Source organism: Piliocolobus tephrosceles, chromosome 8 (assembly GCF_002776525.5).
Source record: "Piliocolobus tephrosceles isolate RC106 chromosome 8, ASM277652v3, whole genome shotgun sequence".
NCBI classification, from domain to species: Eukaryota; Metazoa; Chordata; class Mammalia; order Primates; family Cercopithecidae; genus Piliocolobus; species Piliocolobus tephrosceles.
Window position 1 is genome coordinate 110,411,562 of NC_045441.1, and position 15,397 is coordinate 110,426,958.

General features: G+C 38.5%; 1 protein-coding gene across 2 annotated transcripts in view; it reads right to left on the reverse strand.

Moving 5' to 3' along the window:
- CTTNBP2 (cortactin binding protein 2) overlaps positions 1–15,397 on the reverse strand; it is a 164,208-nt gene that overhangs the window by 138,408 nt on the left and 10,403 nt on the right. For both annotated transcript variants that reach the window (XM_023228243.2, XM_026454312.1), the window contains exon 2: positions 13,918–14,025. In XM_023228243.2, the coding sequence (XP_023084011.2) occupies positions 13,918–14,025 (108 nt within the window). The remainder of the gene's footprint in view (positions 1–13,917; positions 14,026–15,397) is intronic.

The window sequence follows — 15,397 nt, forward strand, 5'->3', positions numbered from 1 at the left end:
AAAGACAAATTGACTTAGAGACAATTTTGAGACTGTTAAGAGACACCACAGAAAGAGCAACAATGCCCTGCAAAAATCCACATTTAATTCACCAACAGGAAGAGGAGCTAAATAACAAAATTTTAGATTACAGGGTTACCAACATGCTTCTAACATTTTAAATCATTTCAGGGGCATCCAGAAAAAAAAAAAAAAAAAAAAAGAATGCACAAGCTGGTTTTCAAAGCAATGAAAAGTGCGACAATAAAGAGAGTTGGAAAGTCCAAAAGCAAAAATGCAGAAAACTGAGCCGGGCGTGGTAGCTCACACCTGTAATCCCAGCACTTTAAGAAGCCAAGACTGGCAGATCATTTGAGCCCAGGAGTTCAAGACCAGCCTGGGCAACATGGTGAAACCCTGTCTCTAATAAAAATACAAAAATTATTAGCTGGGTGTGGAAGTGCACACTTGTAATTCCAGCTACCTGGGAGGCTGAGGCAGGAGAATTGCTTGAACCAGGAGACAGATGTTGCAGTGAGCTAAGATCACGCCACGGCACTCCAGCCTGGGCAACAGAGCAAGACTCCAAAGAAAAAGAATGTTCTAAACTGAAGTAAGTTGATTAGAGAAAATAACTAGCCAGATTATTTCAGGGCTATAGAAAAATATTATTTACTGTCAACTACCAGTACTTAAACTTCTAAGAACTACAAAGTATATTCATAAATTCATAACATAATTTGTGTTATAAGCAGTCATCATACATTCTGACAAAGAGCGTTATAAGCCAAAATTATTTGCACTGATATAACTGTTTTCCATGCTTTTGTCACCAGGCCGGAGTGCAGTGGAGCAATCTTGGCTCACTGCAATCTCTGCCTCCCAGGTTCAAGTGATTCTCCTGCCTCAGCCTCCTGAGTAGCTGGGACTACAAGCGTGTGCCACCACGCCCATCTAATTTTTGTATTTTTAGCAGAGACAGGGTTTCACCATGTTAGCCAGGATGGTCTAGATCTCTTGATTTCGTGATCCACCCTCCTCGGCCTCCCAAAGTGCCGGGACTACAGGCATAAGCCACCACGCCCAACCTGCCTAACCATATTTGAATACTTGTTCAGTCAAGAAAACATGTACATAAAATGATTAAATAAGGAACAATAGCAAATGTTATGATATCAAACTGGCAAATGGTCTGAAGGTCACACAGCCCATCTGCTTCCTGAGATGATCTGCTGAAGATCCAGTTCATGGCAGACCACCCTGCTGTGGTGCCCATTCCTCTCTAAATCCCACTGTCTTGCCCACGCCTCACCACCCCACCTGATCACTTCCACCCCAGCTACTTTGCCCAAGCATCCTGCCTCTCACTTATGTCAATGAATTTTAGGCAAAAGCACCCATTTACACCCAACCATTTCAGTTTTAGGTTGATATTATGGAACACATGACCACACTACCCAATACCTCCAATTTGAGGAGGCAGAGAAGAAAAACTTTAGAGCCCAGTATCAGGAAAAGTTTCCCTTCCCTGAGCAAGTAATTGCTACAGCTTTTATTCTACCTTATAAACAACAACAAATCATGGGTAACTCAAGCTGCTCCTATTTTATTTTCTCTTTTAGTTGATTCAGGAAACTTAGGGCTCTAATCATTTGCTCCAACCCAAGAGCTCAGCTTCTGGTTTACGTACTGGGACTCAAGCAAGATTTCATTAGAAGAAGAGGTCTTATTATTAAAAGGTTTGTAAACCACTGTTCTAGTCCCTAATTTTTATAGACTTGCATTTTCCCATTTTGCTGTTTTTCATCCTGTAAACCACTTCAATTCCTATGTGAAACCATTAGAGGTGTAAGTGAATAATTACATCAACTGTAATAGCAATCAGTTGATTGCATACAATTCTTAATGTCTTAATAATTCATGTTTTATTTTAATCCAACAATTCAAGAAAGCTCCTTTAGTGCTATTTCCACAGGCTTCTTTAAGAAAGTTTCCAGGCTGAGTCACTTTGCGGCACTTGCTGATGGCTTTTGAAAAAGCTGTCCTGAGAAGAGCCACTGCCTCTTTTTCTCATCAAGTAGACGGGCAAAAGAAAAAGACTAGACCAATTTGGTGGCCATGTTGCTTACTGAGCAGAAAGCCTTTCCAGCCCTGACACCTAATCAGCATCAGCAATTTCACCACACACCCTGATGTGATGTTACGCAAATACACCAGCTTTATGAGTGACCATCCTTCGGATCAGCAGTTCTCAGACTTCAGCATGCATCAGAATCACCCAGAGGACTTGTGGAAACATGGAATGGAACACTTTGCTTTATCCCCAGAGTTTCTGAGTTAGTTGATCTAGAGTAGGGGTTCTAAGAATTTGCATTTTTAATGAGATGAAGCTGATGGTGCAGGTCTGGAAACCACACTTGGAGAACAAAAGCCTCAGATCATTCAATTTTCCTGCTTGATAATCTTCAGGGACTCTGCACTGCCTATCAGGTTAAGCATATAAATGCTTCAGCTTGGCATTCAAAACCTCCTGGATAGAGCCCGTTGGAACTCCTACTCCATCAGTCCATACCCCTGTGCCTTCATCCATTACCTCCCCACTCTGCCCAGAGCACACACAGATCCTGTGCTCTGGCTCTTTCTGATCAGAACACACTTCTCACTGCTCTACTCATTAAGGTACTCATTCTTCAAAAGACTGCAAGAATGCCACCTCTTCCCAGAAGCCATCCATAATTCATCTTCATTAGAACTCTTTTCTCTGGGCTTTACTAAAACACTTACACAAACCAGTTCTGCATTATAATTAGTAGCTATTACCTAGCTCTCTTCCACGAGATTATATAGAAGAGTAGTTAAGAAGATGCGCTGGGTGCGGTGGCTCAAGCCTGTAATCCCAGCACTTTGGGAGGCCGAGACGGGCGGATCACGAGGTCAGGAGATTGAGACCATCCTGGCTAACACGGTGAAACCCCGTCTCTACTAAAAACTACAAAAAACTAGCCGGGCGAGGTGGCGGCGCCTGTAGTCCCAGCTACCCGGGAGGCTGAGGCAGGAGAATGGCGTGAACCCGGGAGGCGGAGCTTGCAGTGAGCTGAGATCTGGCCACTGCACTCCAGCCTGGGTGACAGAGTGAGACTCTGTCTCAAAAAAAAAAAAAAAAAGAAGATGCATTTGTAGTTAGAAATACCTGGGTCCAAACTTTGGCTTGTCACTTAACTGTGTGACACAGAACACTTTCCTTAACCATGAGCCTTAAAGCGAAATAACAACAGTACCTACTTCCAGGGATACTCACGAAGGTTAAATGACATAATCCACATAAAATACTAAATAGCATGCCTAGCAGTCAGGGCTCAGAAAACAAGGGCAACTATTTCCTGGAGGTTTTAGAACATCCTCCAATTCTTCAACATTTCTCCCGTGTCAGGTTTATGTCTCTTCACCTTGAATCTGAGTTCTGCGACTGTTTGATTAATAGAATATACAATAGCCTCCCCTTATCTATGGGGAATATCTGCCAAGACTCTAAGCACATGCCTCAAACCACAGATGGGACCTATATACATGGTTTGGTTCAAGGCTGCAGTGTGCTATGGTCGTGCCATTGTACTCCAGCCTGGTTGACAGAGATCACTTCTTAAAGCAAAACAAAACAAACCAAACAAACAAACCACCTCTACAGTCATTGGTACAAAATAGTCATACTGCTTTGTAATTTCAAGTAACTAAAGAATGACAGGTAAATAGGAGAGACTAATAGTCACTTTGAAAAGCAAGAAATTCATGAGGCCACCATCTGCATATAAGGAGAGATCAAAAAGAGACATGGCAAAGCAGCTGCACAAAATAAAACAACTTTGAGGGAGTTGCACAAAATCCAGGGAAACTAAGTAGGTGGGGACCAAACAAGAGAAACATGGTTATTTTTATTTTATTAGATATATTATAAATATTAATATTTTGCAAATATTTTGTATTCTTACCTTGGCCCTATTATTACACACCTCTCCACAGTGGGTCTGAGAAAAATACCACATCAATCATGGTACATAATCTTAACAGCCCAGTACTTTTCCATTGTCACACTTATCACAAATGGAACTTATTATGGTTAGTGTTCTTTACTAGACAATAAATTTTAGAAGTATCGGGACTATTTAGCATACACTCTCTTCCCAGTGCAACACCTGATATGACAAATATACACTGAGAAAATATCTACTAGGTGAATGTTGAACAGCTAAGCACTAAAAAGGCCATTGGAAGAACTAGAACAAATGCCTGATTTAATTGAGCATGAATTCACATGGAGTACAGACACAATGTCCTTAAAAAACAAAGTTTCTACTTTAACACAGAAATTGCATTAGGAACAACTATTTGCTGACACCAGTTAGAAAATAATGCACTCTACAGCTTGGCATGGTGGTACACACCTGTAGTCCCAGTTACTTGGGAGGCTGAGGTAAGTGGAGCTCTTGAGCCCAGGAGTTTGAGTCCAGGTTGAGCAACATAGCAAGACCCTGTCTCTATTTAAGAAGAAAAGAAAATAAAACAGAGAAAGAAAAGAAAACGAAGAGAGGAAATAAAGGAAAATAATGCACTCATGCTGGAGGAGATAATTTTATTTCCAATCTCTCCTGTCTATTCAAGTCCTGTTAATACCCCTCCCCCCCCACACACAACAAATTACCTACATTTAGAGCCATCACCCAGAATTCAGAGCTTCATGGAACCATACTTTAATTAACGTCAATTGTAATTGCTTCCTCAGATTTCTTCTTTCCCTTTTACTGTCAATCTATTTCCAAAAGTGGTTAACATAATCTCCCTTAAACATTGTTTTTATCACATCTGTTTCCTACCTCAGAGCCTACAGTGAATCTCAATTGTCAACTGTCTGAAATCTAAACTTATTAAGAGTTTAACATATTCACAATATCTACTAAGAGTTTCTAAAGCTCTTCCATTAGTTGTCCTACCTACAGTCCACCAAACCAAACTCACAACTTGTTACTATTCCGATACAGGCACAAAAACACATGGAACCTCTGATGGAGCCAAGCAGACAAGATGGAAGGTTGCTTCTCAGTTACACCAGTCAAGTCTCATTATTTTGTCAAGAAACTCCAGAAGGAAGCCCAATACACTTTTGAGACTTTTTATGAAAAACGTATTCCCAGGCACTCACGGAAAGAGACTCAGCAATAGAAAATCATCAACTCGTAAGTTAACTTGTAGGGATTACTTAAAAGTTTGTCTTAAATAATCTAATCTAAAACTAGATTCTGTTGATTCAGACTTCATGAAAGGAAACCTGAACTTTCTAACAAGGCCAATGACACATCTGCATTTTAATATATCAATTACTTAAAATACTGAACTCTTCCTAGGTAGTGCCTCTATCATGACCCTGGCTTACATAATCTACCCTCACAAATTCACTTCAACTTTTATTGATTGGAAAAAATAAAGAATTTTATAATATCAAGGAAATCCATACAACAGCCTTTCATGGAAACCAGACCAAATTTCTATTTAAGGACTCAATTTACTACCTGCTGATGTTTTGAAGATACGAAACCAAAAAAAAAAAAAAAAAAGATCAAATATGAAAAACTAAAAGATGTACAAATTTAAAAACAAAATGCAACTACAAGAGACAGACTTAATGACTAAAATATGCAAAGATGGTCAGGGTGAAAAGAGCAGTTCCTTAGTAATTGTGTCCTCGTGTATTTCAGAAATCTCCATCACTTCCCTAAACTCAGGTCAGGTCATGTAGCATTCTCACATGCACCAGCATGTTCCCTGTCATCCAGAGGATGACAGAATCATGTCCCAATTACAGAAAAGTATAAGCTTTTAGTATGATAATTAATAAGGACACAATAAAAAACAATGATGTTCTTCTACATTATCATTCTTGCCATTCAAAAGGATCTTAGAAATCTTCTAGGCTTTACTTCTGTTTATAATTACCTGTGCTCAATCACAAGGGAAGAGCAAATGAATGATTAAACATACAAGACTAACAATTTCTTTGTAGCTTCAATTTCTGTGCAGCTTTTGAAATTTACAATTGATTACAGGTGTGTAGAAATGGTCTGAGACTTCATAGCAATTAAAGTAAAGAATCCATAAATGACAACTCTCAGCTCTAAGAGAATGCTTAGTTTCATTAATGTTGCCTTTGGGGGAGAGACATGGTGAGAGCTAAGGTTAGGAGTCAGACAGAAAATGGCAAATATCCTATTAGCTTTACTTTCTCTGTTCCTAAAGTAGGGGTACTACCACTGATCTCAAGAGATTTCATAGGGATAAGAAATAATGCCTATGAAGTGCCTGACATATAACCAAAACCCAACAATATTAAGCCCCATTCCATCTCCCTCCCCTGCTAAAACTCTAGCTTGTTGTAAACAGCAGTTAACCTCAGGATTCCTGCAAAGCATGAGCCAAATGGAATTATCCTTTTCTTGATTTTGGCTTGTTTACTGCCTAACCCACCATCATGGGATGGATGAAGGTGGCTGTAGAAAAGACATTGTTTTAGTTCAAAATGATAAAACCACCCTCTTCTTTTTTTTTTTTTTTTAAACCACCCTCTTCTTTTTTCATTTTTTTTGTTTACTTTTAACTGGTTGTGAAGAGGTGGTTGCAAACAGAATTATTTATGCAAAGTTGAAAATAATGCCATACAAAATTCAAAAATTTACATAATAAAGACCATGCTGCATACTGTATGAGCATACTGCTTAAGACCTTTGTTTCCTCTTATAATCAAAACATATAATTCATCATAAAGGTGGCAAAATAAATTTCTGCAAAAACCCATGACTTGTAGCTTAGCCACCAAGTGTCAGGATGAGGTGGCTAAGATGTAATCTGAATGCCTCAAAGGAATACCTTGTATTTTCAGATCACATGGAATTCTAAAAATGAACTGTTAATCAGACTGACAATCCCCACAATTGTGATCATGTTCGAAGTGTACAAAAATATATTCCTTGTTTCATCCTATTTGTAACCCTGATTCTATCCTGCACCAGAACAGATCAAATGGTATGTGGGAGACTGATCTGGGAAAAGCCTCATCTTTAGTTTGTTCTCCTTACATATATCTTGATAACTTATTAATAATCAGCAGGCAGATGCTACACAGTTACTTCAGTTGCTTATTATATGGGCTAGAAATGGCGATCATAAATATTTTGCTTTCACGACCTCATCACCTAAATTTTCTAATATATGGAAAAGCAACATTTTGCATGGTATTCTATATTTTGTTTGTTTTTTAGTAATGGTAAATGTTTATCAGAGAAAAAACTGACCAGAAGTAAAGAATCAAAGTTGCTCATTTCAGTGTTTGTCCTGCTGGAACAAATACAGTGCTACTTAAAATTCATCAGCTATTTCTTCTTTCTGAAAACTGATTTGCTAGCAGGAACAACACGAAATCTAGTCAACACCCTTCTTCCTTTCTCTAGCATGGCACAAAAGCGTTATCTCAACAGACAGGAAAGGAAACTTAAATTAATTTATGTTTTCATAAATTCAGCTCTGCTCAGCAAATTAATTCATTCATTAATTATAATGAACAGCACAAAAAGGGTATGTTTTGGTCTATCAAATGCCTGCATTCACAGAGAATTTTGAAATACAAAAGACTGCATGTTTTACTTAGCTGAAACCAATAAAAAGCCAGATTGTTATTCTTTTATCAGGATTTAGCAGACAGGTCATATGAGGAAAACATTCACAATACTCTGTAGCATACTCTGTAGCTGTTTTTAAAACTAGAGTGGAACCATTATTTTATTTAAAGTGATTGTCTTTGTTCTATGTCAAGATTCTAGCACTGAACCATACAACTATAAAGTCTTTTTAATTTGAAAAATAAGGTATTTAGTTTCTGCATAAGAAACTATAATTCAATTTTAAATAGTAAAATATGTAATACATTTTGAAAGTGTCCTGAAGTTGTTAAAATGGGCATTTTCAGAATACTTTTAGTTTAAAGGTATACTTTTTCAAGAAAATCATTGTATCATTATGCAACATATTTGAATCGAGATTTTACATTTATTTTTAGCAAAAAGAGATTTTTCTGTTTTTCTTTTTTCTTTTTCTTTTTTTGAGATGGGGTCTCGCTCTGTCACCCAGGCTGGAGTGCAGTGGCTTGATCTTGGCTCACTGCAACCTCTGCCTCCTGGGTTCAGGCAATTCTCCTGCCTAGGCCTCTCAAGTAACTGGGATTACAGGTATGTACCACCACACCTGGCTAATTTTTGTACTTTTAGTACAGATAGGGTTTCACCATGTTGACCAGGCTGGTCTCGAACTCCTGACCTCAAGTGATCCACCTGCTTCAGCTCCCTAAAGTGCTGGGATTGCAGGCGTGAGCCACCGAGCCCAGCCTGAGATAAATCTTATAATAACTGGCAAATTAAATCTGCCTGTCCCAAGGCAAGGGCTCACTGTTGCATGTGGGTGGGCTCAGTTCTATAGAGAGGATGGGGGTCAACAAGGTATCGTCGCAGGTGGACTGTTTGCATTAATAGGCATAAATACAGGGACCTCATCCCAAATTTGCCTGCCACCATGCCTGGCTAATTTTTGCATTTTTAGTAGAGACAGAGTTTCACCACATTGGCCAGGCTGGTCTTGAACTCCTGACCTCAAGTGATCTGCCTGCCTCAGCCTCCCAAAGTGCTGGGATCATAGGTGTGAGCTGCCATGCCTGGCCAATTTTAGCAAAATCAGTTTTAAAAATAGTCCTTCCTTGACTAGTATTACCTCCTTAAAGCAGCATTTCCCAAGCAGCAGCAATGTGGTCCCCCATGGAGAGACCTTGTTGTCACAGCTGAAGAGTTGCTACTGGCATCTAGTGGGTAGAGACCAAGGATGTCACTAAATATCTTACATGTACAGGACAGCTCCCCACAAACAGCAAAAAATAAAATGGTCCCAAATATCAACAGTGCTGAGGTTGAGAAAATCTGCTTTAAAGCAAAATTACTTTAGAGCTTTAAATTTTATTTTTAATTTTGAACCCCATGAACAGCCAAGTTTTTGAAAAGGAAGATCATTCTAGACAAACTCAATAAACTGAGTCACGGTCTGAGAAAAGTAAAACTTAGGCCTAGATGGCATTACACAGAACATTAATTTTAAATACATAAAGTCAAGAAATACAATTTTCTAAACAGCTACAATTTTGGCATAATACATCTTCACTTATATGTACTTCAAAGTTTATTTTTATGCCTGCTACATAGTAGGTACTCATCAAATCCTCATTGAGGAAGGAAGGAAGGAGGGAAAGATCTATCTTCCAATATCTTAGCCCAGGATATTTTGAAAGATAATACTGAAATCAAGATAGGACCCCTCCCTCTTAGACTTCGGCAGGTTGTTAATGTTTTCCCAAGTCCTCCCTTCTTCCATAGTACTACAGTGTAGCCAGCTAGCCATGGCCATTTTCCAGGCTCCTATGCAACTAGGAAAAGTTGCATGTCTATTCAAGGCCTCACTGATACACTGTGTGCACTCTGCAGAAGAAAGACCATACTTGAGGAAATGCTTGCCCTTCATTCCCCATCTTTCCCCCTTACCATATATTGGGATGTGGAGCTGGCACTGATCCTGTTTCAAGCATGCTGATGAGGTTAACTCCCTAAGAAGAGTAGTAAAACAAAAATAACCTGGGTTGTTGAATGACCACTTGGCATGGAGCTGACTCACCAGCTGGGATCACTCACCTCCAGATTGTTATGTGAGAGAAATGAACTTATTTCATCTACTGTATGTTGAGTCTCTTTCTTACAGCCACTTGTACAAGGCAATTCTATAACTGATAGCGTCCTGTGTTACTGGGGTGATAAATGCATTCTATCTGAAGAAATGTTAAACTGGATAATTTTTAAACATGACAATGCAAATAATAATTGAATGTCTAGATTGTATAGTTACTTTATATGAAGATTAGGAGGAAGAATTGCCATGGGTTTATTATGGTCAATCTCAGTTATCCAATCTAAAAGGAAAAAGGCACAGAAAAAAATCTGAAGATAATTGCCAAAGGAATTCATTGTTTAAATGATATTTATGTAAACTCATACTAATGATAGCAGGCTGGGCCCTGTAAAAGGTAGACTTAAGCACATAATTTTGACTTTTAAAATTTTATAGTTATAGCATTTTCATCATGTTGACTTGTCTCTCTTTGACTAAGATACCTGTAAGAATGCCAATAGCAAGAGGAAAAAAGAAACAAAGGCCAGAAGACTCCACAAAGTAAACAATTAAACTCGAATCACGGATTTCTGTACGAATTGTGTACTCAGATTTTGAACAGTCAATTAAATTTAATTCAAAAAGCTTCTGTGCCTATCTTGGTATTCAGAAAATGCGACTGCTTCTCTTTGGGCACATTCTTTATTGAACTACAAAGTATTTTTCTTTGGGCTTTATCTGAATGTATCTATTTGTTCAAAGATTTATTCCTACTCTATGTGAATATGGAGGAATTGTTGACAAACTAAATACTTCCCATGAGAATCAATTAAAATATACTTCAGTTAATCAGCTTTATGCAATTCAGATTTTTCCATCAATATCGCTCTTTTTAAAAATTAATGTCTTCAATACTGTCATGGACTTTTTATACTAGGAAGTATCTATACCTTAAATATATGAAAATAGCAAAGGTACCAAGATATATATTGCAATCTCTTAACATCTTCCCCATTCCAAAGTATATTTATGGATTGTTTTGAAAAGTCCGTTGCCATTAATTCAATGATGTATACAATTTTTAATAACTTGAAATCAAAGCATCAAGATAGCATAATTTAAAAAGTAGAATAGCTTCATCTGAAATATATGTTTAAAGATTTAAAATTCTAAAGAATTTGAACATCTCACAACAAAATCATTTCTAAATGTAATAAAGTTCAGTGTACAAATTAGATATCTTTATAATTTATACATTAAATTCAAAACTATTTACTATTTTCAGAGGAATATTAATTTTGGCTGAAAAAAAAAAACCAAGATGCACTTCCCTTCACAGTTGAATAGCAGCACACTGATTACCGAGTGAGGAGATTTTGATTCTTGATTTAGGAATAAATTGATCTCATAATGTAAAACAAAATTAAAATGACAGTTTCACAGCCTCTCTCCTTCCCAATTTCTTTCTGGGGCATTAGTCACTCAGCTACATTCCACCACTACAGGAAAAGGCAAACAGATGACACACTAGGACCGTGAATATCCCAGGGAACATTCAATCAGTAAATCACCACAGTGAGTCTATGATGGCTACCACAGGTATGTGAAGACGACCTTATTACCTATTGTAAAAAAAAAAAATCATCCAAATAAAGAAATCACAATTCTGAATTTTAAACCAAAAAAGCTTTAAGAATCTCCATATACACCGAGTTCCACATGGGAGGCTGTGTGAAAATGAACTGGAAGCTCTTACGCATGCCATATCTGTGGCCTTCGATAAGTCTGAAGTCTCCAGGCTTTTTTGTTTGATTTTATCTATATGCAAAGGAGACTGGTCTTGGCCAGTGGTTCTCCACAGGAGCAGTACCCTAGGATGTGTTTTGGAAACAGACTAGCATTTTTTATTTTCACAGTGATGGGCACTTAGGGGAGGCAGGGCAAAGATGTGGTTCCTTTCCACACATCTAGGAACTGTGCCATGTTCTCTGTCACGTTCAAATATTTCTCTGTTCATTCCTTTCACTTGAACCTTCTAGATGACCAGTTTAGAGAGTAACTCTTTTCTACTTATTAAACAAGTCAATTTAATTTTTAACAAACTGAATTTTCCAGGGATTCAACTCCTGTGTATGTGTGTACTTTTGTTTGCCACTTTACTAAGTCATTCACCATTTCACAAAATCACCTCTCCCACCACAAATCTGCTGACTCAGAGTAAACAACATAGCAGGATGGGATCAGGATTCTTTTGCAACTATTATATTCATGTCAATGCCATGAACAGGTTCAAATAGCCGCGTGTTTGTTTTATCATGTCTTTCAGTACAGTCACATCTGAGCATTTATATATTGAGCATATCATATTTTATTTTAACTATTTTCCTGTTATCTTTGTATTGGTTTTAACAGAACCTACTTATACATGCAACTTCCCCACAAATTTCATTGCAGGATAGTAAGAAGGTGATAAAATATTTTATGAAAAGGAGACATCACATCTGATAGGCAAAACACTGACCTACGACATCATCTAAGGCTCCTCGTAATTCTAACATTCCTTGATTCTATGAAAAACGTCCACTTGGCAAGTGCTGATTATTAGCAAGCTTTTACCTCTACTATTACATTTCAACATTTCAAAGTATTGCAATTAAATTAAAAAGAGAAATACATGTGGTTGCTAAGGTGATACGTAAAAACACCGACTTCATTAAACGTTCAAACATTGATGTTAGTGGGGAATTCCATAGTGCTGATGCCTTTCACAGGTTAACACAGGACAAAAAAAAAAAAAATATATATTATCTAAGGCACAGTTGGAGTCCTTCACTTCTATCTGACCACAAGAGGCTATACTACTGGCCTCAGCAGCTGACTGTGCCCTTATTCTGTCCTTGGGCTAAGGGGCACATATGTTAGTTATATGCTGCCTCAGCATCTCTCCTAAAAATTTCATTCAGGAAAATATACATCTGCCAGTAATACAGATGTTCTAAATGTGGAACAGGATGAACATAACCAAACTGCAAATGTCTGCTTAGCAGAACTTGTCATTCAAAAGGCAACACCTTCAACTCAATATTGGCTTGCTGACAGTGTAACTATACTACCATTTTTCTGTGGCAATTTGTTCCTGCAATCAAATTGAGGGATAATCATTACATCTGCTATGCCAACTTCTGGTTTATGAAAATACATTTAAGACATGACTTCAGGAGCTATCTCTTCTTACCACACAACTGAGTTCTCCCCATGTCCACCTTCTCCATTATGATGTCTGACCATCCAGCACTACCACCTCCCTCCTCTACCATATAAGCTCCTGTCACAGGCAACAATGTGTTAACATTCCACAGATTTTCATATGTACATTAAATTAAACTTCCCAAGACAATGTTTGGGGAACCAATTCCCTGGTGAAGTAAGATAAACCCATACTTAATAAATATAGCCTTCTTGGTCAAACGGCCAAGAGCCAAAAAGATAACTAATTACATACAAACTATTAAACAGAAAAGAGGGACAAAAACAAGCACCAAATTATGTTTGATCTACATACCAAAACAAACGCAAGATCCAGAACATTCAATTGGAAAACTGCATCAAGAAAGTCTAATAACCATTGTTTTTTCAAAGAGAAAATTTTATTGAGACATTTAAGTAATAAATTCTTTGTAAGCAATTACAGAAATATTTCAAAATTACTGAAAGTTCGAAAAAAATAACACTTTGAAGGTATGGATAAACATTTACTCTTTAACTCATGAGTTTCTAAAAATAAAATAATTTTTATAGGAAGAAAAATTTATATTACCAGCAATAATTTTTATAAACCTCAACTTTTCCTCACTGCCCTCACATACATGCAGGATACCAAATCAGCAATTTTCTGAAAATGCGTGTTTCTAACCAAATAAACATGCGAAACATAAAAGGATTTCTGAACGAGTACAGCTGATTCCTCAAGTTTCCCACATTAAACAGTCTACTCTCAGCTCCCAGCATTTCAATGACCATCTGACTTCAGTGTTTGTTTGGGCTTATAAAGGTTTGGGTTAGTGAAGAGCACATTTTGACCCGATGTAACATTTTATATCTATTTGATTCAAAAATTGAGAAAAAGAAGGTTTGCCAATGGCTCTTTGCAAAAAGCAAATGACCCAGCATGGAGACCCAGTCCTGTGTCGCTCTTACCCGCAGGGCCTCGATGACGAGGTCTCTGGCCTCCAGCTCCCCTTCCATCACGCTGAGGAGCATCCGCAGCTCAGATTTACTGAGAGTATCCACATCAAACTCTTTTTTCTGTAACACATAAAAAAACAAGGCAATGAAAAATCTTTTCCTAAGGAAGACACACACATCCTAAGGGTATGCAATGGATCATTTTTATCCCAGTGGCTCAGCAGATCGAAGAGGTACTGGGGTACTATTTGCAGCAGACAATCTATGCCCTGACCTTCTAGGAGGAGAGGTTAAAAACTATAATGCCAGTCTCTCAACTCTCCTCTCCAAGGAGCTATAGTTCCCCAGCCTGCCTGCACACCCAGACTCAAAATCTCTCCAAATTACACAGCACAAATTTAAAGTCCCTGGAGTCTGAAGCAAAATAGGTCTGGTATATCTTGGGGGAGTCGGGGAGTTTCAAGAGAAGCAAAGAAAGCATGGATGTATTCCTAGAAGGGCCCCAACAAAAAGGCTCCTGGGAGGTTTTTATAAATTCCAGAACATCCAATAATAATAGGTCATGTTTATACACTCTGCAGCAGAGGCCACCAGCTGGCAGCCAAATCTGGCCCACAGATGTGTGTTACTTGGGTCACAAAGTGGGTTTGTCGTTGTCGTTGTTTTTCATTTAGCCAACATTTAAAAAATCTTAAGATGTCACCAAAAAATCCAGATCCCTGGCTTGTCTTCAAATGTCAGATGACTGGGTAACTCCAGATTCATATTTCCTCAGGGCAATAATCCACAGAGCCAGGAAGTAGCTGCCCCTTTAGAAGGAACACATTCCTCATGTTGCCAACCCTCCCCCACCAACACATACACACACACATACACAGTACAGGCACACGCACTTTTAAGAAACCAGGACTGCCACTCATATGTGGTCATCTGGGCGGCCAAAGTCCGGTGAGTTTGGAACCCCTGCTGTTTGGTTATCAAAGTGCCTTCTTATGAATGCTTCTGTAGCTTCTTGGCAGGCCTGGGAGGGAGCTGAGACTGGAATAAGTGAGCCTTCCAGGGATCTAGCTACAGCATGAAGTCAGCACCAGGGCCCTAGGTGTGTGGGGGGGGGGAGTTGGGGGGAAGGGAGGGGGTCATAATTTCTCACACAAGGTTCTTCCAGCCCTTTTGTCTTCTCTTGTTGATTTCTTCCCTAAGCGACTGCATCCAACCTCTTAAGGGTTTAAATCCCATAGATATACCACTGACTCTCGATTCTTTTGTCTTCCTCTCCAACCTCCTTCCTCACAGCAACTTTTACAAGTCGGTTCTCCGGCATTCATTTTAGAGATAAAGCTGAGAGTGAGTTCACAGTCAGCCTGGGTGAATCCAAAGCCTGAGCTCCTTCCGCTAGGCACACTCTGCTCCTCCCTTCTGTACACAGACTCATTTGACAAGCCCAGTCACCATCACAGAGAAGGGTAACACAACATTTATCCCCAAATCTGTC